The 26,508-nt window shown below is 46.0% G+C and overlaps 1 protein-coding gene across 1 annotated transcript in view; it reads left to right on the forward strand.

Moving 5' to 3' along the window:
• The window catches only part of LOC126248049 (heat shock 70 kDa protein 14-like), a 251,940-nt gene that overhangs the window by 174,268 nt on the left and 51,164 nt on the right, over positions 1-26,508 (forward strand). Inside the window, exon 6 of the mRNA XM_049948683.1 lies at positions 23,101-23,359. Within this exon, the coding sequence (XP_049804640.1) occupies positions 23,101-23,359 (259 nt within the window). The remainder of the gene's footprint in view (positions 1-23,100; positions 23,360-26,508) is intronic.

Raw genomic sequence — 26,508 nt, forward strand, 5'->3', positions numbered from 1 at the left:
CCAAACCCTATCGGTGTCAGCGGTTCAATCACACCAGCCAGTCCTGTTCCAATCCGGCCAAATGTGTTACGTGTGGCAAGGATGCCCATGAGGGTGCTTGTCCACCTCCATCCCCTTGCTGCATCAACTGTATGGGTGACCACGCTGCTTCCTCTCGAGATTGCCCTGTTTTTAAGGACGAAAAGCTCATCCAGGAAATTAGGGTGAAGGAAAAGGTGTCGACCTTTGCTGCTCGAAAATTATTCGCCAGTCGACAGCCCACCGTGCCTCAGACAGGAAAATACAGCACTGTCCTTGCTTCTCCTCGGCCAACAAAGGAGGTGGCCACGCAGACTTGCGACCTCACCTTTAGTGCCACGGTCAACAGATCGGCCAGCGCAAAGATCGCCCTTTCAACCTCACCACTTTCGCCTGCCCACTCTCTGGCTCACCCTTCGTCGGGTTCTGCTAAATCTCGAGCCCAAAAGTCAGACACCAAGACTTCGAAAAAAGAGCATACTCGTGAAGAGTTTTTACGTACCGCCACTTCCCAACCATCGGTTCCTCCTTCATCTAAACATCGTACTTCCAAGAAGGCTACAAAGAAACCCAGTTCATCTCCTTCTCCACCAAGGCGTGTCCCATCTACAGCACCACCTGGCGGAAATCGCCCTCGGCCGTCTTCTGTGTCGCCAAGGCGCACTGCTTGCGGCCGATCAACCGGCCGATCGCTGGTGGCAGGAGCTGCTCCTGACCAACCTATGGATCAGGATCTTCTGCCTACGGCTGAATGCCATTCCATGCTGTTGGTCGCAAGCTCTGAGCAGTCGTTGAGTTGACAGCGACCTTGGTCACATTCCTCCATTTTCTGTTCACCCTATGTCCCTTATCCACTGGAATATCCGCGGTATTCGAGCCAATTGGGATGAATTGTCGATCCTCTTACGATCCTACTCGCCGGTCATCTTCTGTCTTCAGGAAACAAAGCTGTGTCCCCGTGACCGCTTTGTTCTCCCTCATTTTCAGTCCGTCCGATATGATCTCCCCTCTGTTGAAGGCACTCCAGCACATGGAGGACTCATGATTCTTCGCCATGAAACTCTCCATTATCACCCAATCCATTTAAACACTTCCTTCCAAGCTGTCGCCGTCCGTCTTTCCCTTTCCGGATACACGTTCTCTCTTTGTACTGTATACATTCCATCGTCCACACCAATGGCACGAGCTGATCACCTTCATCTTCTTGGTCAGCTTCCACCCCCCTATTTGCTGGTTAGGGACTTCAATGCCCACCACCCGCTTTGGGGATCTCCACATCCTTGTCCACGTGGCTCACTATTGCTAGACGTCTTCCACCGAGCGGATCTAGTTTGCCTCAACACTGGGGTCCCTACATTTTTGTCTGCCTCCACGACAAATTTATCTCATTTGGACCTTGTGGTCGGTACTGTTCCGCTAGCTCGGCACTTCGAATGGTTCGCCCTTGATGATACACACTCGAGTGACCACTATCCATGTGCCCTTAGACTGCAGCCTCAACTGCCATACATGCGCCCGCGATGCTGGAAGTTTGCCCAAGCTGATTGGACACTTTTTTCGTCTCTAGCGACATTCGATGACCGTCACTTTCCCAGCGTCGACAATGAGGTCACACATATTACCGACGTTATTCTTACAGCTGCGGAACATTCAATACCACGCACCTCCGAATTGCCCTGGCGCCCCCCAGTTCTTTGGTGGAACGAGGCATGCCGTGATGCAATACGTGAGCGGCGACGTGCTCTCCGCGTTTTCCGCCACCATCCTACTTTGGCCAACTGTATCCGCTATAAGCAGTTCCGAGCGCGATGCCGTCGTGTCATCCGCGATAGCAAGAAGGCAAGCTGGAAATTCTTTATTAGTTCATTTAACACCTTCACTCCCTCCTCGGAAGTTTGGAATCGGCTTCAGCAGTTCTCAGGCGCGCCTAGTTTCTCCCCGGTCTCTGGGCTCACTGTCACGCATGACACATTAGTGGACCCCGTCGCAATTTCTAACTCGTTGGGTCAGCACTTTGCTGAGATTTCGAGCTCTTCAAATTACCCGCCAGCATTTCTCCCAAAGAAACGTGCAGCGGAAGTGCGACCTCTTGCTTTCTCCTCTCAAAATCGCGAAAGCTACAATACTGTTTTCTCCATGCGGGAACTCCAACATGCACTCTCTTCTTCTCGCTCCTCTGCCCCAGGACCGGATGGTATCCACGTCCAAATGTTGCTGCATTTATCAACCCATAGTCTGCATTACCTCCTTTGCCTTTATAATCGAATTTGGACCGACAGTACTTTTCCCAGACGATGGCGGGAAGCTATCGTCGTTCTTGTTCCGAAACCTGGAAAGGACAAACATCTCCCCTCTAGCTATCGCCCCATTTCTCTCACGAGTAATGTCTGTAAGGTTTTGGAGCGTATGGTGAATTACTGTTTAGCGTGGTGGCTGGAATCCCGCAGTCTTTTAACACCTGCCCAATGCGGATTCCGAAAGCATCGTTCTGCAGTTGACCATCTTGTTGCTCTCTCCACTTATATCATGAACAATTTTCTCCGGAAACGCCAAACGGTAGCAATATTTTTTGATCTGGAGAGAGCATACGATACCTGTTGGAGGACAGGCATCCTCCGCACACTGTTCTCTTGGGACTTTCGAGGTCGGCTGCCCCTTTTTCTTCGCGAATTTATGGCAGAGCGCACATTTAGGGTGCGGGTGAACACTACTCTCTCCCGTACTTTCTCCCAAGAAAACAGGGTACCCCAGGGCTCCGTGCTGAGTGTTGTACTGTTTGCCATTGCCATCAATCCAATTATGGATTGTCTCCTTCCTGATGTCTCGGGCTCCCTCTTTGTGGACGATTTTGCGATCTACTACAGCTCTCAACGGACCAGCCTTCTTGAACGACGTCTTCAAAGATGTCTCGATCGCCTCCACTCTTGGAACATCGAAACCGGCTTCCGTTTTTCTCCCAGTAAGACCGTTTGTGTTAATTTTTGGCGACGTCAGGAGTTTCTTCCGCCCTCCTTACATCTAGGTCCTGTCAACCTTCCGTTTCCAAACGTCGCTAAATTCTTGGGTCTTATGTTTGACAGAAAACTGTGCTGGTCCTCCCACGTTTCCTATCTTTCGGCTCGCTGTCTGTGATCCCTTAACACCCTACATGTCCTTAATGGTACCTCATGGGGAGCGGACCGAGTGGTCCTTCTCCGCCTCTGTCGCGCCTTAGTGCGCTCGAAATTGGACTATGGAAGCATAGTCTACACCTCTGCTCGGCCGTCTATTCTTCGGCGTCTCGACTCTATCCACCACCGTGGATTACGTTTAGTGTCTGTAGCTTTTTACACCAGCCCTGTGGAAAGCCTTTATGCTGAGACTGCTGAACCTCCGCTGTCCAATCAGCGAGCAGTCCTTCTGAGTCTTTATGCTAGCCATCTGTCTTCCATGCCTGCTAATCCAGCCCATGACTTTTTCGACGCCTCCTTTGATGTAGGGTATGCAGGCCGCCCTTCCTCCCTACTACCACCGGGAGTCCGCTTCCGTCAACTGCTCCATTCTCTTTCCTTCCGCTTTCCTAAAACCTTCTTGACAACTTGGGGTGCAGCACCGCCTTGGCTCTGTCCCCAGATCCGCCTGCTCCGTGACCTTTGTCGATTTCCCAAGGATGGTACCCCTTCACTTGTTTATCGTCGGGCATTTGCTGCTCTATGTGCACAAATGGCGGACGCCACATTTATTTACACCGACGGCTCGAAAACATCGTTAGGTGTAGGGAGTGCCTATATAGTTGGCGACACCCCAAATCACTTTCGGCTTCCCGACCAGTGTTCGGTTTATACTGCGGAGCTTTACGCTGTCCTCCAGGCTGTCCACTACATCCGCCGCCATCAGCGGATACAGTACGTAATCTGCTCAGATTCTCTCAGCTCTCTCCTCAGTCTCCAAGCTCTTTACCCTGTGCACCCTCTGGTCCACCAGATTCAGGACTGTCTGCGCTTGCTCCACCTGGGGGGCGTCTCGGTGGCGTTCCTCTGGCTCCTGGGACACGCTAGTATCTGTGGGAATGAGGCGGCTGATACAGCGGCCAAGGCTGCAGTCTCTCTTCTTCGGCCAGCTATTCAGTCGATTCCCTTCACCGATGTACGGAGCGTTTTATGTCGTCGAGTTGTTCTTTTATGGTATGCACATTGGTCGACACTTCCCCATAATAAATTGTGGGACGTGAAAGCTCTTCCTTGTGCTTGGACCTCTTCTTCCCGAACGCGTCGTCGGGAGGAGGTAATTTTAACTAGACTCCGGATAGGGCACTGTCTTTTTAGCCATCGACATCTTTTAAGCGGCGATCCTCCCCCTCTGTCCCCACTGCTCTCAGCTGTGGACGGTAAGACACCTTTTAATTGAGTGCCCTTATTTTAATCGCCTGATATATCGTCGATTTTAGCAGATGACACGCGCTCAGTCGACCGTGTTCTCAAGTTTATTAGTGCCAGTGAAATGACGTCCGTCATTTGAAGCTTTTTTGGGGACAACCACCCCTTTCTGTAGTGGATTTTTACACCTTCCTTCTGCTTTTAGTTTCTCCAATTTTATGACTTTCGTTCCCATTGCTGCTGGTTTTCAATTTCGGTTTTTTACTGTTTCCTAAGTCACGGACCGGGCGCTAATGACCATAGCAGTTTCGCGCCCTAAAACCAAAAAAAAAAAAACACTTCTTCCCTTTCATGCCCTTCAACCCTTATAATTGCTATTAATCTTTCCTGATGTTGGCTTCTACCAGTTTTTCCCTTCTGTAAATAATTTCAGTATTTTGCAACCGTGAATTACTATACTGATATTTTGGTAATATTCACACCTGTCAGCAACTGCTTCCTTTGGAATTGGAATTAGTTATTCTTCTTGAAGTCTGAAGGTATTTTGCCTGTTGTCTCATATATTTTGCACACCAGGGTGCGTAGATTTGTCATGACTGGTTCTCAAAAGGACATCACCAGATGTTACTGATAAAAATCTACCCCAGGGGCCTTGTTTTGGCGTAGATCTTTTGGTCCTAGGTCAAATTACTCTTGCAGTATCATAGCTCCCATCTCATCTTCATCTACTTCCTTTTCCCCTTTCTATAATATTGCCTTCAACTTAATTTCCCTTGTATAGCTCATCTATATATTTCTTCCACATTTCAGCTTTCCCCCGTTTGCTTGGTACTGGTTCTCCATCTAAGCTTATGATATTCATACAGCTGCTTCTCTTTTTTCCAAATCCCTCTTAATTTACCTGTAGGCAGTACCTATCATTCCCTTGCAAAAATTTGCTCATATCCTGGTGGAATGTCCGCCTTATAAAAATATCGTAATCTAGTCAGTTACTTTATATTTTAAGATTAAAAAAGAAATATTTATTGATTTTTTAAATCTTAGGATTAGATGTCACTTTCCCAGTGAATGTTATACTAAATATTTTCAGGTTTAGGACCATACTTGCACATCAGTAACTATTTAAGTAGTATGTTGTAAATGAAAATCTTGATGAAATTTCCATTTCTTAAATTATTTTTATGGCGGGCTTAAAGTAGCACTCGTTGATAGCACACATTACTGAAAGTGCGTTGATATTACTAAGAGTTTGGTAAAAGCTATTTTCAGGTTCTGGACCCTACTTACATATTAGTATGTATTTAAAAAGTATGTTGTTGATGCAAGTAAAGAACAAATAATTAATATTTCTGTTTTAAAAAATTTTTATGGCAACTGTCGGGAAAAATGTGTTGGTATTGCTAGAGTTAAACAAATGTCTTCAAGATGATCATGAGTGAACATTACATAATATTCTGGCCCCACATTTGTGAGCAACCAAGACTTACAAAAGAAAGATGAGTTACCCCAGGACATTATTCCATATGACATTATTGAATTAAAGTATGCAAAATATGTCACCTTACTGATTTATCTCCCCAAGGTTTACTATGATTCTAACTGCAAATGCAGCTGAACTAAGCTGTTTTAAGAGTTCCAAAATTAAATCCCTGGAATATATTGCTTGACTTACTAAGTACAACATTCTGCAATCTTTTGCTTAGCTATGGCATTGATTGGTTGGTTATACCATCAATCCCACCAAACTTCAATTTATCTAAGAGAATGCTGTGATTCACACAGTCAGATGCCTTAGATAAGTTGCAGAAACTACCAGACGGTGCTATTTTATTATTTAGTGCTTGTAAAATTTGGCAAGTGAATATGTAAATGGCATTCTCAGTAGAGCAACTCTTCTGAAACCCAAACTGTTGTTCGTTGAGGATATCAGTGCTGCTAAGGTGAGATAATATTCTAGAATACATCACTTTCTCAAACATTTTGGAAAACGGTGTCAGCAGTGAAGCTGGTCAGTAGTTATTGAACTGACATCTCTTTTTATCACCTTTCTTAAAGAGAGATTTGACAACAGAATATTTCAGTCTCTTTGGATAAATGAGTTATGTTAGTGATACATCACATATTTCAGATAAGACCATGCTTTTTATATTGGAACAAAACTTTATAATATTGTATTGGAAACACCATCTAAACCAGATGAGCTTTTATTTTCGAGAGTATGGATAATTTTCTGAATTTCAGAAGGAGAAATTGGTAATACAGTCATATGATTGAATTTTATGAGAGTTTCAACACACTGCTGTGATTTTCCTCTTTAATTGTTTGTACCTATACTTTCTACCAATTATTAAATGTACTTACTACCTGTGACTCATCATTAAATCACTGCCATTCAGTTCAGTAGTGGTGATATCCTGTCCTGTGCCTCGTTGTCCTGTCTCTCGTTTCACTGCATTCCATAAAGCCCCTAGTCTGTTGTCAGAATTACTGATTTCTGACGTGATGTGAAGGTTTCTTGAATTTTTAATACTTTTTCTTAGTAATTTTGAGTAGTTTTGTTGTTCAGTACTTGTTCTTGCTAATAGGTACATTTTCCGTTTCCTTGAAGATGATATTTTAATCGCTGCAGTGATCCGTGGTTTTCATATGGCCATTTAATATTCTTTCTAATTAGCATATATGGAAAGGAATTTTCAAATAATTAAATGAATTTATCATGGAATAGATAAAATTTAATTTAGCATTTGGTTCAGCATAAATTTCATCTCGGGTTATCTCTTGTAAGCTGTTCTTAAAAACATCTGTTGTGGAGGCATTAATTATTCTGATTGCCACTTAAGTGTATCCATACTGTAAGGCACTAGGTAATTTATCCTAACAAACAGTGCATCATGTTCAGAGAGAGCAATTGTTACTGGGTAAACAGTATTTTTCGGGCTTTGAGCTTTAAAACCAATTAGGGTCCTACAGTCTTTATCCATCTATGTTGGAAAATTAATTACGGGAATCAAATTGTGTGATCCAAATAAAGTTTCCTATTTTTCCTCTCAGGATCCTTTAGAAAATGTGCATTGAAGTCACCACAGACCATTAACTGCTTGCTGCTGCCTGACAGATAGCACAGTAAGGAATCCAGATTCCTCATAAATAGTTTAAAATTTCCTTGTGAGTATCTATATAATTCACAGATACACTTCTCTGTATGCTGATCACTACAAAAACTACTTGCATCAGCCCCCAGGGGCTCAGCATTCATTTGCTGGGTACGGGCTTGGCGACCCCGGGGTGCCTGAGCTGGGGGCTGGTAAGCGCCGCCAGTCCCCTGTCACCGTAACCTCTGAGCATACTTCAGCGACCACCGTGCGGCGCGGCGGTGGGACGTTGTGTGTCTCAGGGAATGGGGATCTTGGCTTGACCGCCCGGGTCGCGAGGATGGAATAAACCTCTATAAAAAAAACCTCAATCTCGAGGTGTGCTGCGCGCCGATGAGATGCATGGCTGTTGAGGTGGAACAGTCGATAGCGGGCAACCTCTTGGGAACCTGCCGCACCTCAGTTGTATAAGGCTTACCTAGGCACGCGGGGCTCTGTCTAGGTGGACTTGTAGTTCCCTAGCTGCTCGTGGGACCGCGCTGGATCCTTCGAAATCTTTTCTTCCTCCCAGCGGAATGGGTGGGCCGCTGGAAGGTTCTAACACCCAGTCTCTTAAGAGAGCCCGTGCAGTCAGTCCCCCTGACTCCGGCGCTTCTTTACAAAGTCCAGTCTTAGGTAACAGAATGCATTCTTGTGATCCAAATGTGTTTCTCATTGTGAAACGGAAGGAGGGTAGTTTCGAGAAGGTTTCGCCCTTCTATATACAAAAGGGATTGGAGGGAATCTGTGGCTCCTTAAAATCGGTGAAGCGCTTACGTAATGGGACCTTGCTACTGGAAACTTTCACTTCCCAGCAAGCGACTAAACTTCAGTCTGCTAAATGCCTTGGAGAGTATGCCATAGACACTGAACTGCACAGCACCTTGAACTACAGCAAAGGTGTTGTGACATGCCGGGATCTAGTTGACATTCCCAAGGAAGAACTGCAACGTGAGTGGGCTCCGGCAGGTATCATTGATGTTCAACATATCATGAGGAGGGTTGATGGCAATCTTGTCAAATCCGACTCCTTTATTCTAACCTTCAGTAGCACGAAACTTCCTGAACATGTGAAAGCTGGCTTTCTTCGCCTTAGTGTGAGGCCTTATTTCCCAACCCCAATGTGCTGTTTCAAATGCCAGCGTTTTGGGCATACCACCTTAGGATGCAAAGGCGATGCGACTTGTGGCAACTGTGGTAAAGCTGCTCATGACGGAGTTGGTTGCTCCTCTCCAGCCAAATGTATCAATTGCTCTGGGAACCACCCTGTTTGGAGTACGGACTGCCGAATATTTTTAGAGGAACGCAAAGGAAATAAAAACAACTAAGCGTATCCCCTATGGTGAGGCCAAGAAGATCTTTAAGTCGATGCAACCTCCCACATTTGCTACATCTTTTACCTCCCTGGTTCAGAAGCCTACTCCAAAAGTCAATGCCTCCACGCAGACAGAGGTGGTGAGTGTTGGCACTAATACATGCAGCTGTCAGTGCACTTGCAACGCAGCCAGTGTTTCAGAGCCAGTAGCCCCTATTCGAATGGCAGACAAAGGTACAGTGGCGAACTTGGGCCAGCCCCTGACGCCTCCAACAGCCGAGGATGTTCCGAAGCCCAGTACAGCCATTACCACTCACACATCAGCTCCCCCAAAGCCCACCAAACCGCAGAAAGCTCCCATACAGCAACAACAGCGGGTCAAATCCCGTAGTAAACCGTCTGACCATGCAGATGTGGTTTTCCGTGAGGCTTCCTCTGACTCTTCCCCAGAGTTGATGGAATCCGATGTATGTGTGGGGAAATCATCTCGCCCCACGCCTGCCCCTCCACCTGCTGCAGTCTCCCCGCCCCGTCGGAGAGACAGGATGAAGGTGCTACCCCCATCAGAGATGGCTCCCATACTTCAGTGGAACTGCAAGGGTTCAGGACGCATGTGGAGGAACTTCGTCTACTATTGCAGGGTAGACCACTGTGTCTCTGTCTCCAGGAGACGTATTTCCATCCATCATACTCCCCTGAGATACGAGGCTATACACTCCACAAAAAGGACGACCTGCGTGGAGAGAGAGCTAGAGGAGGCGTCGGTATTTTCGTCAGGACGGACTACCACTCCTCGCCTCTCTCACTTACGACGACTTTACAGGCCGTCACTGTGTCCGTGCACGTGCGTCATCCATTGACTGTCTGTTCACTTTACTTGCCCCAACATGATGCTCTTTATGACGCGGCCCTCACCGACCTTCTTACACAGCTCCCCCAGCCATTCATTATTTGTGGTGATTTTAATGCCCACAATGTGCTTTGGGGCTCTGCAATTACCTGCCCCAGGGGTAGAGCGATTGAGAGGCTTCCCCTGTCATCCTGTGCCTACTTGCTCAATGGAGGACAGAGTACTCATTTCTGCACGGCGACTGGGTCGTTCTCTGCCATTGATCTCTCGCTTTGCTCTCCAGCTCTTGCCGCCAGTGCTCACTGGGAAGTGGTTGCTGACTTGCATGGCAGTGATCATTTCCCAATCTGGATTCAGCTGCCGGATGGCGTGGGGCCCGAAAGGAGACCACCACGATGGGTGCTCAGTGGAGCTGACTGGACACTTTATAGCCAGTTGGCCCAATTCGAACACTGTGCGGATGTTGAGGTGTGGGTGGATCATATTACCAAAACGGTCCACCACGCCGCTGCAGCATCCATTCCACAGTCCACAGGCCACCGGAAAAGGCCACCTGTGCCTTGGTGGAGTGACGAATGCCGCTCTGCAATCAGGACCAGGCGTGCGGCTCTGCGTCGGTTCGAGTGTCGGCCGACTGCTGAGAATCTTGCAGCCTTTCGGGTGGCGAGGGCAAGATGTCGCCGCGTTATTCGTGAGAGCAAGGAGAGGTCATGGCAGCAGTTCCTGAACACCATTAATCGTTCTACACGAAGTTCCATTGTATGGGAGACCATAAGGAGGATTTCTGGGAGAGGTGGGAGGTGCCCTATGGCTGCTGTAATGTGGAATGGTACTCTCCAAACGACCCCAAAAGATATTGCCCAGTCTCTGGCGGCTCATTTTGCAGCTATTACTGCAACCGCCAGTCAGAATCCAGCTTTCCAGCCCCACAGAGTGGCTGCTGAGAGGAGAAGTTTTGACTTCCGCTCACCCAATACGGAAGAGTACAACTACCCGTTTTCCATGTGGGAACTGGATTCTGCATTGTGTGGGGCTCGTGATACATCCCCTGGTCAGGATAGAATCCACTATAGCATGCTGCGGCACCTCACAGGGAGAAATAAAGAAATCCTCCTCCGACTTTTTAATCTAGTTTGGATGTCTGGTCACTTCCCCGACTCGTGGCGTGAAGCAATTTTAATTCCTCTTTTTAAACCTGGGAAAGACCGCACGTGCCCGGGTAGTTACCGTAGTGTGGCCCTCACTAGCTGCGTGGGGAAGACCTTGGAGCGGATGGTCAACCGCCGCCTTGTCTGGATGTTAGAATCCAGACAACTCCTTAGTCGCTTTCAGTGTGGGTTCAGGAGGTATCGCTCCACCTTTGATAACCTGGCCCTCCTGGAGGCGGCTATACAACAGGCTTTCCTGCACCAGCATCACCTGTTGGGAATATTTTTTGACATTGAAACGGCATACGACACTACTTGGAGGCATCTTATCATCAGGCAGCTCCACGAATGGGGTTTTCGTGGATGTCTTCCCAATTTTATTTGGTCCTTCCTGTCGCCACGTTATTTTCGGTACCGAGTCGGAGACGTACTGTCTAGTCGCTTTGAACAAGAGAACGGTGTCCCTCAAGGTAGTGTTTTAAGTGTGACGGTCTTTGCTGTTGCTATTAACAGTATTACGTCTGTTGTGAAAAGTCTTGTGCAGTGTTCCTTGTTTGTGGACGATTTCTCTGTATTTTGCTCTTTTTCAAGCCTTGCAACGACGACTCGTCAATTGCAACTCACTCTGCGACGTTTGGATGAATGGGCACAGCAGAGTGGTTTTAAGTTTTCAACTGATAAGTCGGTGTGTGTTCTTTTTAACCGTTCTCGTTCCATTTTTGACTTGCCTGAGTTGAGGATGAGGGACACCGTTCTGAATTTTAAAGACACGGTGAAGTTTCTGGGCCTGACTTTTGATTCTAAGCTTACGTGGCTGCCACACATTAAGGAACTGAAAAAACGGTCTCTTAAGGCGCTGTCTATCTTAAAATGTCTTAGTCACCACACATGGGGAGCAGACAGGACTTGTCTGCTCCGGTTTTACAGAGCCTTCGTGCGGTCCCGGCTTGATTATGGATGCACTGTGTATGGGTCTGCAAGACCCACTTATTTGAAGCTGTTGGATGTGGTGCACCATGAGGGGATTCGGTTGGCCACTGGGGCGTTCAGAACCAGCCCCATACCGAGCCTCTGTGCAGAGGCAGGTGAACTGCCACTTCACCTCCGGCGGCGTCTACTAATGGTGCGCCAGGCCTATCAAACATTATCGACACCATACACACCTGCATACCACACTGTTGCTCGGCCTCCACTGGAAAGGCTTTTTCGCAACCGGCAACGAGCAACAAGGCCCTGTGGGATTCGTGCAAAGGATTGCCTTTTAGAGATGGGTGTGGCCGGTTTTAATGTTTTACGTCGAGGTTGGAGCAGATATCCACCTTGGCTCCTCCAGAGACCCACACTGATTTTAGATTTGGCAAATTTTAAGAAAGACAGTACATCAGATTTTACTTTCAAATCTTTGTTTTAAACATTTTAGACAGGCATCATGATTTTACAGTGGTCTACACTGATGGATCCCAACAGGGGGATCTTCTTGGCTGCTCAGTCGTGTTCCCCGACCGTGTCATCAGGATTCGCCTTCCCCAGGAATATACTGTTTTTTCCGCAGAACTTCACGCGGTCCTGAAGGCATTGGAGCAGATACGGTTTACTCGGGGCAAACACTTCCTAATTTGCTCTGACTCACTGAGCGCATTACAGTCACTGCAGAACCTGTACCCAGTGGAGAAGTTGGAACAGCTGATTTACGACCAACTGTACATCCTCCAACGACAGGGCAAGCAAGTGTCCTTTTGCTGGGTGCCAGGGCATGTGGGCATACGGGGAAATGAACAAGCTGACAGAGCTGCCAAGGACGCCTGCAGGTTACCGGATGTGACACAATGTTCTATTCCTTTGCAAGGTGTCGTTTCTGTGCTGCGGCGGAAGTATCTGCAATTGTGGGAGGAGGAATGGCTGGCAGTGAGGGAAAATAAGCTGCGGTTGGTGAAACCCACCGTCCATCCGTGGTGTTCCTCCTGCCGGTCACCTAGGCGTGACGAAGTGACCCTTACACGTCTTCGCATAGGGCACTGTCCTCTTACGCATGCCTTCTTACTACGGTGAGAGGAACCCCCTCTGTGTGATGCCTGTGGTGTACGAATCACTGTACACCACATTTTAGTTGAGTGTGATTTATATCGTTTTGTCAGGGCGGAAGTTAATATTAGTGGGGAACTGCCCTCGATTTTAGCCGATGACGAGGTGAGTGTCAAGAAAGTTTTAAGGTACTGTGATGTTTCTGGGCTTCAGGGTAGAATTTTAGGTTGGAATTTTTAGTGTGTTGCCGAGTGGCTTACCACTCCTTTTTTATTCTTGTAATAGGCCAGTTCCAACCATGCGCTATGTCTTTCATTTTACCCCTTCCCCTCCGTTCTCTTGCAGTTCTCCTGTGCTGCTTTCCTCTTTGCTACTGTTGACGTGCAAACTGCCTCTGTAGACTTTCACCTATAATTTTAATCCTATTTCTGCACTTGCTGCATTTTAGTGACACTCGTCCATTGTTGTTTCCGTTCGGGCGCTAAAGACTACACTGTTGAGCGCCCATAACACCATATCCATCCATCATACTTGGATCAATGTTTTTGAACTTGTATTCTGTCTTAATATATGTAACAAATCTTCCTTTTCATATATTATTTCTGCATGAGTAAGCTGCTGGAGTTAATCTTTTATACGTAATAATAACAACAAGGAGCATATTAAGAGTATTAGAAAATAGTCTTGCTGCATATAATGTTAATTTGTAGCAGTGCACTTCAGTAGTTATTCTTTACACACTTTGTGATCACATGGTTTCTTTGTCAATGAAAGTCTCTCTATTGTATAACAGATTTGTTTTTGTGACCACTCACACCATTAATCCTCACATAAATCCATATTTTATGATTTTAGTCTCATTTTCCATTTCTTAATAGCTGTACTTTCAAATACATGTATCATCTTGAACATGCAAATCTGAAGTGTCCTCCAGTTTCCCCCATTCGTGTCCTGTGAAAGCCTACTCTCATCTACTTTGTCTTATTTGTTGCTGACAGCCACATTTACCTGTGCACTCTAATATGCATATCAAGAAGTTACAAGCAGAGGATTTGAACGTAATTTTTAAAATATTAAATGTAAATCACACTATTTCATATAGTTTTACACTTCCAATTTTTATCTCTCTTATTTCGTCGTCATTCCATCATTCACAAAATTCAAATGAATAAAGAAATGTGTTGATGAACTGCTATGATAAAAATGTGTCTTTGCTTACAGTATGAACGTTACGACAGCTACTAGTGATAGTTAGCGCTCTAATCAACCTACCGTATGCGGCCGATCACTGCACACACTCCCCCCCTGCGGGTCCAGGGATTACAATAGGCCCGAGGTATTCCTGCCTGTCCTAAGAGGTGACAAAAAGGAGTCTCATACGTTTCGGCCTTTATGGGGTGGTCCCCTGTAGGGTTTGACCTCCATTTTTCAAAATTTTCCCAAAGAGTGAGCCAATTGGGGAAGGACGCCTTACACGGTTTATCCTGTCCACTGTCTATCGAGATCTTTAGCCCACTTTCTCGTCGTCGCATTGCAGTCCAGCTCATTTTCCATCTCTTGGGCAAGGATCCTTACTGGATGTGTTTTCCACCATGCACTGTGCAGTGTCGCTTTCTGCACCAACAATGACCATGGACTTCTTTGCACCTCATATCCAGCATGGCAGCCAGTCCGTTGTGGTGCACCATGTACCCTGTTGGTTGTAGCCCCCTGACAAAACGGGGATGGCTCTGATGATGCCTGCGCTGTTAACTCCCAACATATGCCAAGGATATGCCTGTCACCCTGGGGCATCAGGACTCCCGGCAATTGCCATCGTGCCAGGTGGCCTTTGCTGTGGCTGGGTGGCGCCCGTGGGGAGGCCCCCTGGTGAGAGTGGGTGGCCTCAGGGCAGATGACGCGCGATGAAGCGTACCACGTCATCACTTGCCGGTGATAAGTCTCTGAGAGTTCCACGTCTCAGTACAATGCAAGAAATTCTGACCCTAAATCATTCCCCTCCCAGGCCACACCATGGGGGAACGCCAGGCTAAGGATGGCAGCGAACCTTATTCACCCCGGTACCTTGCATGTACGAGAGCTGATGGGGACTCCTTTGTTTCGATGAAGTCACAGTTTGTTTTTTGTAGAGCATTTACAGAACAAGTTTAGGGAGGTCGAGGGCTTGTCCAAAATGCGCTCTGGGTCAGTCTTGATAAAAATAGCATCCTCTGCCCAGTCATGGGCCTTACTCACTTGTAAAAAGTTGGGGGATGTTTGTTACCATCACGCCACATAAGAGCTTAAATATGGTCCAGGGTACTATATTCCACAGAGACCTTCTTTTACTGTCTGACGACGAGCTGTGCGCCAATTTAGAGCAGCGAGGTGTACATTTCGTCTGGGATGTCCACCGGGGTCCGAGGGATAATCAGGTTGCCACCAGTGCCTTCATCTTGGCCTTCGAGGGTGATAAATTGCCTGAGAAGGTCAAGGTGGCGGTCTACCGCTGTGATGTAAAGCCCTATATCCCTCCCCCGATGCGGTGCTTTAAGTGCTGGAAGTTTGAAATATGAGTGCATACATCCTGTGGCTATGATCTCCTCACGCGCTGCCGCTAAGAGAACAGTTGTAGCTCCATCAGTTCCACGAATTCCACTCGACTCTTGGAGCCAGAAGGCTACACCTGCCCCCTTGATGGTGGGGGGGGGGGGCAATTCCCCCCTGTTGCTCCCGCATTGCCTACCTCGGGAGCACTGCCCCACCAACCATCAGGGACACCAGTCCCCACTTCTCAGCTGGAGAAGTGTAAGTCTTCTTCGGCTCCTCTCGCCAGGAAGGGATCCCTTGGGTCACTCCTTTTGCAGCTTTCTGCTAGTGGGAAAGATGATGCCGCCAGTGGCCGAAGTGCCCAAAAGTAGCTGGTTGTAGGGTTTCACAATCATCCTCAGTCCCGGAGACTGAATCAGTGAAACCTTCCCAGCCAGAGAAACCCAAGGAGCAGAGAGAAAAGTCCAAAAAGAAGACCTCTATGACCAAGGAAATTGTGGTGGCACGCACACCACCCCTACCTACAAGGTCTGCATCTGGGGATGAGGTGGAGATGCTCGCATCTGCTGAGGACCTACACTACTGGCCATAAAAATTGCTACACCACGAAGATGACGTGCTACAGACGCGAAATTTAACTGACAGGAAGAAGATGCTGTGATATGCAAATGATTAGCTTTTCAGAGCATTCACACAAGGTTGGCGCCGGTGGTGACACCTACAACATGCTGACATGAGGAAAGTTTCCAACCAATTCCTCATACACAAATAGCAGTAGACTGGCGTTGCCTGGTGAAACGTTGTTGTGATGCCTCGTGTAAGGAGGAGAAATGCGTACCATCACGTTTCCGACTTTGATAAAGGTCGGATTGTAGCCTATCGTGCTTGTGGTTTATCGTATCACTACATTGCTGCTCGCTTTGGTCGAGATCCAATGACTGTTAGCATAATATGGAATCGGTGGGTTCAGAAGGGTAATACGGAACACCGTGCTGGATCCCAGTGGCCTCTTATCACTAGCAGTCGAGATGACAGGCATCTTATCCGCATGGCAGTAACGGATCATGCAGCCATGTCTCGATCCCTGAGTCAACAGTTGGGGACGTTTGCAAGACAACAACCATCTGCACGAACAGTTCAACGACGTTTGCAGCAGCATGGACTATCAGCTCGGAGACCATGGCTGTGGTTACCCTCGACGCTGCATCACAGACAGGAGCACCTGTGATTGTGTACTCAACGACAAACCTGGGTGCACGAATCGCAAAACGTCATTTTTTCGGATGAATCCAGGTTCTGTTTACAGCATCATGATGGTCACATCCGTGTTTGGCGACAACACGGTGAAAGCACATTGGAAGCATGTATTCGTCATCGCCATACTGGCATGATGGTATGGGGTGCCATTGGTTACACGTCTCAGTCACCTCTTGTTCACATTGATGGCACTTTGAACAGTGGACGTTACATTTCAGATGTGTTACGACCTGTGGCTCTAGCCTTCATTCGATCCCTGCGAAACCCTACATTTCAGCTGGATAATGCACGACCGCATGTTGCAGGTCCTGTACAGGCCTTTCTGGATACAGAAAATGTTCGACTGCTGCCCTGGCCAGCACATTCTACAGATCTCTCACCAACTGAAAACGTCTGGTCAATGGTGGCCAAGCAACTGGCTCGTCACAATACACCAGTCACTACTCTTGATGAACTGTGGTATTGTGTTGAAGCTGCATTGGCAGCTGTTCCTGTACATGCCATCCAAGCTCTGTTTGATTTAATGCCCAGGCGTATCAAGGCCGTTATTATGGCCATAGGTGATTGTTCTGGGTACTGATTTCCCAGTCTCATGATGTCATCCTTCAGTGGAATTACTGTGACTTTTTCCACCGCCTGGCTGAGCTACGGCAACTGTTAAGCTTGACACCTGCTATCTGCATTGCACTCCAGGAAACCTGGTTCCTGGCAGTGCGGACACCGTCCCTCCACAGCTATAAGGGATATTACAGGAACCGTAGCAACTATAATAGTGTGTCAGCTGGAGTTTGCACTTATGTCCTAAACTCAGTCTGTAGTGCAACAGTGCCCCTTCAAACCCCTCTTGAAGCTGTGGCCGTCAGCATAAGGGCGACACAGGAAATAACTGTCTGCAGTGTATATCTTCCTCCAGATGGTGCAATACCCCTGAATGTATTAGCTGCACTGATTGATCAACTCCCTAAACCTTTCGTACTTTTTGGATATTTAACACCCATAACCCCTTGTGGGGTGGCACCGTGCTTAGTGGCCGAGGCAGTGATGTTGAAACTTTACTGTCTCAGTTCGACCTCTTCCTCGTAAATACTGGGGCCACCACACATTTCATTGTGGCTCATGGTAGTTACTCAGCCATTGATTTATCCATTTGCAGCCCAGGACTTCTCCCATCTATCCACTGGAGAGCACATGATGACCTGTGCAGTTGTGACCACTTCCCCATCTTCCTGTCACTGCCTCGGCGTCAGGCCAATGGTCGCTTACCCAGATGGGTTTTTAAACAAGGTGGACTGGGAAACTTTCACCTCTGCGGGCACCATTGACTCTCCCCCACAGGGTAACATGGGTGTGATGGTTGAGCAGGTGACTACAACAGTCGTTAATGCAGAGGAAAACTCAGTCCCTCGCTCTTTTTAGGTGCCCCCTTGGTGGTTGCCAGAAGTCACTGAGGCAATTAAGGAGCATCAGCGAGCTTTACAGCAGCATAAGTGGCACCCTTCCCTGGATCACCTCATAGCCTTTAAGCGGCTCCTTGTCGGCGTTCACCAGATTATCAAATTACGGATGGAGGAGTGTTGGGAGAGATAAGTCTCAACCATTGGATGCCATACGTCACTTTCCCAAGTCTGGACGAAGATCAGACGTCTTTTTTGTACCAGACCCCAACAGGTGTCCCTGGCATTAACATCAATGGCGTGTTGTCAACCGACGCTAACGCGGTTGCTGAGCACTATACTCGAGGCTCGGCTTCGGCGACCTAACCCCCCTCCCCTTGACCCCCCCCCCTCCCCCAGCCTTTGCACTTTTAAACGGTGGATGGAAAGGAAAGTCCTCTCGTTCGCCACACACCACAGTGAACCCTATAACGCCCCATTTAAGTAGTGGGAGCTCCTCAGTGCCCTTGCACATTGCCCTGACACAGCTCCTGGGCCAGATCAGATCCATGGTCAGATGATTAAACATCTCTCATCTGACTACAAGCGACATCTCCTTATCATCTTCAACCGGATCTGGTGCATCTCGTCTTTCCATCCCAGTGGTGGGAGAGCACCATCATTCCGATGCTTAAACTCGGTAAAAACCCACTTGAAGTGGATAGCTATCAGACCATCAGTCTCACCAATGTTCTTTGTAAGCTCCTGGAGTGTATGGTGTGTCTGTGGTTGTGTTGGCTCCTGGAGTCACGTGGTCTACTGACTCCATGCCGGGGCGGCTTCCGCCAGGGTCGCTGTACCACTGATAATCTTGTGTCCCTAGAGTCTGCCATCCGAACAGCCTTTTCCAGATGCCAACACCTGAGCGCCATCTTGTTTGATTTACAAAAAGCATATGACACCACCTGGCAACATCATATCCTTGCCACATTATACGAGTGTGGTCTCAGAGGCCCAAACCTGTTTTTTTATCCAAAATTTCCTGTCACTTCATACTTTCCGTGTCCAGGTTGATGCCTCCCATAGTTCGCCCAATTTCCAGGAGAGAGGGGTCCTGCAGGGCTCTGTATTGATTGTATCTCTCTTTTTAGTGGCCATTAATGGTGTAGCAGCAACTGTAGGGCTGTCTGTCCCACTGTCTCTGTATGCAGACGACTTCTGCATTTCATACTGCTCCACCAGTATTGGTGTTGCTGGGTGGTGCCTACAGGGCGCCATCCACAAGGCGCAGTCATGGGCTCTAGCCCACGGTTTCCAGTTTTCGGCCGCAAAGTCGTGTATAATGCGCTTCTGTTGGTGTTGTATTGTTCATCTGGAACCAGAACTTTACCTTAATGTTGATCCACTCACTATAGTGGAGACATATCGATTCTTAGAACTGGTTTTTGCTGCCCGATTGACTTGGCTTTCTCACCTCAGTCACCTTAAGCAGAAATGCTGGCAGCACCTCAATGCCCTTCTCTGCCTATGGTCACGGAGGACATATAGAGCAGCACTCCTTGCGAGATGGCTGCAGTGTTTTCACTGCAGAGCTGGCAGCCATATCTCATGCTCTTGAGCACATCCGCTCATGCCCAAGTGAGTCATTTATCCTGTGTACTGACTCCTTGAGCAGCCTACAAGCTATTGACCAGTGCTACCCTCATCATCCTTTAGTAGCGACCATCCAGGAGTCCGTCTATGCCCTGGAATGGTCCAGTCACAGTGGTGTTTGTCCGGACCCCAGGTAAAGTCGGAATCCCAGGCAATGAATTTGCCGACAGGTTGGCTAAACAGGCTATGCAGAAACCGCTTATGGAGATCGGCTTCTCTGAAACTGACTTGAGTTCAGTATTATGCCGCTGTGGCTTTGGGAGACAGAATGGCAAAACCTCAGTACACACAGAAAGCTGCGTGCCCTTAAGGAAACTATGAATGTGTGGAAGACCTCTGTGCGTGCCTCTCACAGGGACTCGTGTGTTTCTCTGTCGGCTCCCCATTGGCCATACGTGGCTGTCTCATGGTTACCTCCTCCGACGTGATGACACACTTCGGTGTCACTGTAGCTCACGAATGACAGTCGTCCATCTCTTGCCGGACTGCTCACTTTCCGCCGCTCTGCAGTGGACTTTTAACCTTCCCAGCACCCTACCTTCAGTGTTGGCCAATAATGCCTCAACAACAGCTTTAGTTTTACATTTTATTCGTGAGGGTGTGTTTTATCATTTGCTCCAAGTTTTAGCACATGTCCTTTGTCCCTGTGTGTCCTTCCCCCTCGTGCTTTCAGGGTGGGTGTTTTAATGTGTTGCAGAGTGGCTGGCTTTTCCTTTTTATCCTCATGGTCAGCCAGCCATGGTAACGTGCTTTCTTGATTTAAGCTCTTCTACCTGTTTCTTGCGTCTTTGTGGTTTTCTTGTCCCGTTTTGTCCATTTAAGTGTGTGTTGACCTTCAGTCGTTGTCGTTTTTCCTTTAATTCTGTTTGGTGTTGTCTCATTGTCTTACTCTCACCCTTGTGGCATTGTTTCCTTCGGAACAATGGACCGATGACCTCATAGTTTGGTCCCTTCCTCCCTCTTTTAAACCAACCAACTAGGCCACTCTTTGTGCAGTCTGTTGATTACTGGCTTGCCCAGCATTAATTGGTACACTACATGGCTATGACAATTGAAACATGATGTCCTGCCTCTCTCTCTCTTAAAAAAAAAGGAAGAAGAAGAAGAAGAAGAAGAAGAAGAAAAGACCTCATAGATGTGTGTGCTGATGGGATGGATGACCATTGAGGCGAAATGGTCGTTAGTGGTAACCTCAGATGAACCTGCCACACCGTAGTTTTATAACACCTACATAGGAAGTCAGTGCTCTCTATCTGGGTGGACTGTACAGAACCCCAGCTGTTTGTGGGAATGCATGTGAATCCCAACTAAGACGAAAGAAATATCTCCACAGTATGGGTGGGTCATTATCAGTCATCAAAACCCTCTGGAACTGCACCAGGAAATTGAGCTTTGATCATCGTTAAAAGGCACAATCTTGTCAGAATGTCTTTGTTGTGGAGTAGAAAAACATGATACCCTCAACTACCATAAGGCCTTGTAAGTTGTAGGGATGTCATGGACATTGACATTGCTGAACTGAAAAAGTAGTGGGGAATCGGAAGCATAACAGAAGAGAGAAATTTGATGATGTAAGTGAATGGTGAACTGTAGAGAACTGTTGCCTTCACCGTAACATTCAGTTGGCTATCCTAGAACTCATCAAGGTTTTATTTATTATACTAAAAGTAAAACTTTAGGTACCCAATCTAATGTGGTGCTACAAATGCCAATGGTATGGTAACATCACAGGAAAGACACCTTCAAAGCCAGGACATTATGTTCAGTGCCAGACTTCTGTGTAAATTGCTCCTATAGTCAGCTGCTAGGAGCAGGCATTCCATGGTATTTTTAGAAGAAACGAAAATTTAAAAAATTATGTTGGTCATTAAAATTTCCTGTACTGAGAAAGAAAGAACATAATACCTTGCAACCTCCTCTTTTCTGCATCTACGTACATACTCTGCAGGTCACCTAATGGTGCCTGACAGAGGGTAACTTGTACGAATGTTAGTCATTTTCTTTCCTGTTCCACTTGCAAACAGAGTGAGGGGAAAATGACTGTTCATATGCTACCATACGAGTCCTAATTTCTTTTACCTTGTCTGTGCAGTCCATATGTGATGCTATGTTGGTGGCAGTAGAATTGTTCTGCAGTTGGCTGCAGATGCTGATTCTCTAAGTTCTCTCAGTAGTGTTTCGGGAAAAGAATGCCAGCTTTCCTCCAGGGATTGATTACCATGTGGGTTCACGAAGTATCTCTGCAATACTTGCATGTTGACCAAACCTACTGGTAACAAATCTACCGACACACTTTTGAATTGCTTTGATGTCTTCCTGTAATCCATCCTGATGTGGATCCCAAACACTCTAGCAGTACTCAATAATGGGTCTCACAAGTGTTCTATACACTATCGCATGCCCCCCCCTCCCCCCTTTCCAGGGAAGAGAATGTTTTTGTCACTTATATGAATGATATTCCATAACAGACTATTTGTTTGTAACCTATATAAAATCAGGTCACAGATATCAGGATATTTAGACTAAAAACTAAAGAAAATCCACTTCCGAACAACACTTGTCTTCCATGCTCATGTGCAGTCAGGTGTCTGCTTATATGAACATGGTCTCCTTCCTATATAACGGACTTGTAAGAGCTTTACAGTTAGTTGGCTAGTTTTTGAAGTGATCGTCTCTGAAGCTGGGGGTTTTGCATTGAAATGCAATTTTGGCGTTATTTTTAAATAGACTCGTCATTGATTTTGAAGGATATTATTGCGTTTTACTTAACAACATGTACACATTTTATGGAAGCTTTAATACTGCTTGGAAGTCCATGTTCAAAAGAAATGGACTTGGTTGTCTTTTAATCTAGGTACCTTAAATATCCTGTTAAATCATTGTGTCTTATCAATTGGTATGAGCCTCTTATGGTGGCTGTGAACCAGCACACAAATAAGTTTTGCCATTTCATCTTTTTTTTTGTCATCTCTGCCTTTTGTGGTGCTATAATAAATGCAGAACACAATGTATTAAGAGATACAGACTAAATGTGTGTGTTTTTAAACAGTGGAGACATTGGGCCATAGTGTGTAGATGGAGGGGGGGGGGGGGGGGGAGAGAGAGAGAGATAGAGAGAGATATTGTCTACATCTGACAAAGCACTTAGTATTTTAGCTTATAATGTCAAACAGTCTTCTTTCAGTGTCCCTGTTTGCCACCAAGCACCTCCCATATGTGGTGAGTAGTAATCTATCTTTTTGATATGTAATTATCAGTTCCCTTAATTCTACTATAGAGTTTCTTATTGGAACATTTCAAAAACTGAGCAGTTGTTGTGGTGAAAAACTACTATAACAACCTTAACTGTTCGCTTTCCAATTTTTTAATAAAAGAAGGAAGACTAATTAGTGATACCATTATTCAATATGTGTGGGCCATTTAAACATAATACTTTCTTCTTATTGCAGAAAATGGAAGTTGGATCCCAATGATAGTCGGCGTGCTATGGCTAAATTGTACAATTCTTCAGAGCAATGCAAACACATTTTGTCCACAATGAGTACAGCTCATTGTTTTATTGAGTCTCTGTGTGAAGGAACAGACTTTAGCTACAATGTGACAAGAGCACGATTTGAAAATTTGATTAGTGCAGCTGTGAAAATGTGCACTGCCCCAATAGAAGAATCACTGAGCCAAGCAGGTATCGATTGCAGAGACATAAACAAGGTGAGTCATCTGGTAGAGTTACTACCATTTTACATCATCACCCTTTCTCCATCCCTTCCCCAATCCCTCATACCGTTCCATGCCCCCAACTCTCCCTTTTACCATTCCCTTTTCCACTGTATAACAATTCTGAGTCAGGTATTTCTTCCTGTGATAATGCTCATGTTCTATATCTTATTTTTTTAATTTTATTATACTGTATTGCTCTTCTGTGTCAGTAATTCAAGGCTATGACCATAGCATCATACTTTCAGGTGAATTTTCAAGCTCTATGTCTACATACGTACTCGGCAAGCCATCTTATGGTGCATGACAGAAGGTACCTTGTACCAACACTAATCATTTCCTTTCCTGTCCACTTGCAAATAGAGCAAGGGAAAAAGCAACTGTCTACATTCCTCCATATGAACTGTAATATCTCTTATTTTATTGTCATGGTCCTTAAGCAAAATGTACTACATTGATGGCAGTAGAATCATTCTTCAGTCAGCAGCAAATGCTGATTCTCTGACTTTTCTCAATAGTATTTCACAAAAAGAATGTGGTCTTCCCTCCAGGGATTTCCATTTCAGTTCACGAAGCATCTTAGTAATAATCATTTGTTGATCGAACCTACTGGTAACAAACCAAGCAGCCTGCCTGTGAATTGCTTCGATGCTTCCTTTTCTGCGACCTGGTGGGGATCCCAAACACTCGAGAAGTACTCAAGAATGGGTTGTACTAGTATTCTATACTTTGTCTCCTTTATGGATGAACCACACATTCCAAAAGTTGTTCCTGTAAACTGAAGTTGACTGTTCACATTCTCTACTAGCATCCTTATGTGCTCGTTCCATTTCATATTACTTTAAAACAATATGCCTAGATATTTAATCAGTGTGGGTGTGTCAAGCAGGACATTACAGTTGCTGTATTTAAACATTATGGGTTTGTTTTCCTACTCATCCACATTAACTTACATTTTTCTACCTGTAGAGCTAGCTGCCTTTCATTAAGTCACTAGAAATTAAGTCAAAGTCATCCTGTATCCTCCTTCAGGCACTCAATGATGACACCTTCCTGTACACCACATTGTCATCAACAGACAACTGCAGATTGCTGCTCACACTTTCCATCAAATTATTCATATATAGAGAGAATAAGAGCGGACTTGCCATCGAGGACTCCATACTGGGTTCTATTACTTTGAGAAGTCTTTTAGGCACCCACATATCTTGGAACCTATTACATATGCTCATACCTTCATTAACAGTCTGCAGTGAGACACTGTTTGAAATGCTTTCCAGAAGTTATACTTCTACATTTTGCTGTCAATTGAGGATTCACGTATATCATGTGAGAAAAGGGCAAGCTGAGTTTCACATCAGTGATCCTTTCTGAATCTTGCAGATTTGTGGCCAGAAACTTTTCTATCTCAAGGAAATTTATTATATTTGAACTGAGAATATATTCAAGAAACCACTGTTAAGGAATTGGTCTGTTATTTTGTGGATCTATTCTTTTACCCTTCCTCTATACAGGAGTCACCCTGCACTTCTTTCCTGTTGTTTGGGACTGTATGATAAATGCAAGCTAAGTAAACGATCAGTACCATAGAGTACCCTCAATAGAATCAAATTGGACTTCCATCCAGACCTAGGGGCATGCTTGTTTCCAACTCTTTCAGTTGCTTCCCCACACAAGGCATGCCAAATACTATGTCCTCAATATGGGAGTCTATGTGATGATGGTGCGTATTATTGGTTAAAGGCTGAATTTTGAAATACAGCTCACTGTCTTCTACAAGTAGCAACCAAGTTTCCAATTTTACTTCCATCTTGCTACAGCAAGTACGCAGATTACTGAAACACTAAAGAAACTGGTATGGACATGCGTATTCAAATACAGAATATGTAAACAGGCAGAACACGGCACTGCGGTTGGCAATGCTTATATAAGACAACAAGTGTCTGACACAGTTCTTAGATCAGTTAGTGCTGCTACAATTGTAGGTTATCAAGATTTAAGGGAGTTTGAATATGGTGTTATAGTCGGCACATGAGCAATGGGACACAGCATCTCCGAGGTAATGATGAAGTGAGGATTTTCCCATGCCCCATTTCGTGAGTGTACCGAGAAAACCAGGAATATACTTGGGCAATTCCAGCAGGACAGTGCGACACCCCACACATCCAGAATTGCTACATAGTGGCTCTAGGAGCACTCTTTTGAGTTTAAACACTTCCACTGGCCACCAAACTTGCGAGACATGAACATTATTGAGGATATCTGGGATGCCTTGCAACATGCTGTTCAGAAGAGATCTCCAACCATTTGTACTCTTATGGATTTATGGACAGCCGTGCAGGATTCATGGTGTCAATTCCCTCCACCACTATTCCAGACAGTAGTAGAGTCCGTGCCACGTCATGTTGCGGCACTTCTGCGTGCTCATGGGCAAGTGTACTAGTTTCTTTGGCTCTTCATTGTATGTGAAAGATGTAAGGCGATGATGATGATGATGATTTTACATTATTCTCCAATTCTTTTCACTTACCTATGTTTCCTGTTAGGAAACACTGTGTGTGTGTGTGTGTGTGTGTGTGTGTGTGTGTGTGTGTGTGTGTGTGTGTGTAAATTCTCAAAATATGTGAATGCATAATGTTTGCCTGAAAGAACAGACACCATGGCGCAGAATCTGCAGCTATGAAATATTATATGTAAATTGAAGTGGGATAACTGCTGTCAGCTGCTGCAGGACGTTAAGTGGAATCAGTGGCGATGAGCCAAAATGTGTACTGGACCGAGACTCAAATCCAGGCTCTCCTGCATACTAGACAGGTGCAGTAACCACTGAACCATCCGGGACACAGTGTGAAATTTAAACTTCTGTGATTTCTCCAAATAAATGTAGGCAAATGCCAGAACGGTTCCCTTGAAAAGGATGTGGGTGATTTCATTCCCGATACTTGCATATACTGAGCTCGTACTCTCACTTCCTTGTCATTGGTGGGCTATAAGACCCTAATCTTCACTTCTTCTTTTATTTACCATGAGTATTGCTGTCTAGTGTATACCAGCAGCAACTGCAAGGCAAATAAATGAGAATATTAGTTCATATGTCTTAGCTGCTTCAGTTCAGTTGTCAAGATTTTCAGCTCCGATTAGTC

The sequence above is a fragment of the Schistocerca nitens genome, chromosome 3 (genome assembly GCF_023898315.1).
Source record: "Schistocerca nitens isolate TAMUIC-IGC-003100 chromosome 3, iqSchNite1.1, whole genome shotgun sequence".
In the NCBI taxonomy this organism is placed as follows: Eukaryota; Metazoa; Arthropoda; class Insecta; order Orthoptera; family Acrididae; genus Schistocerca; species Schistocerca nitens.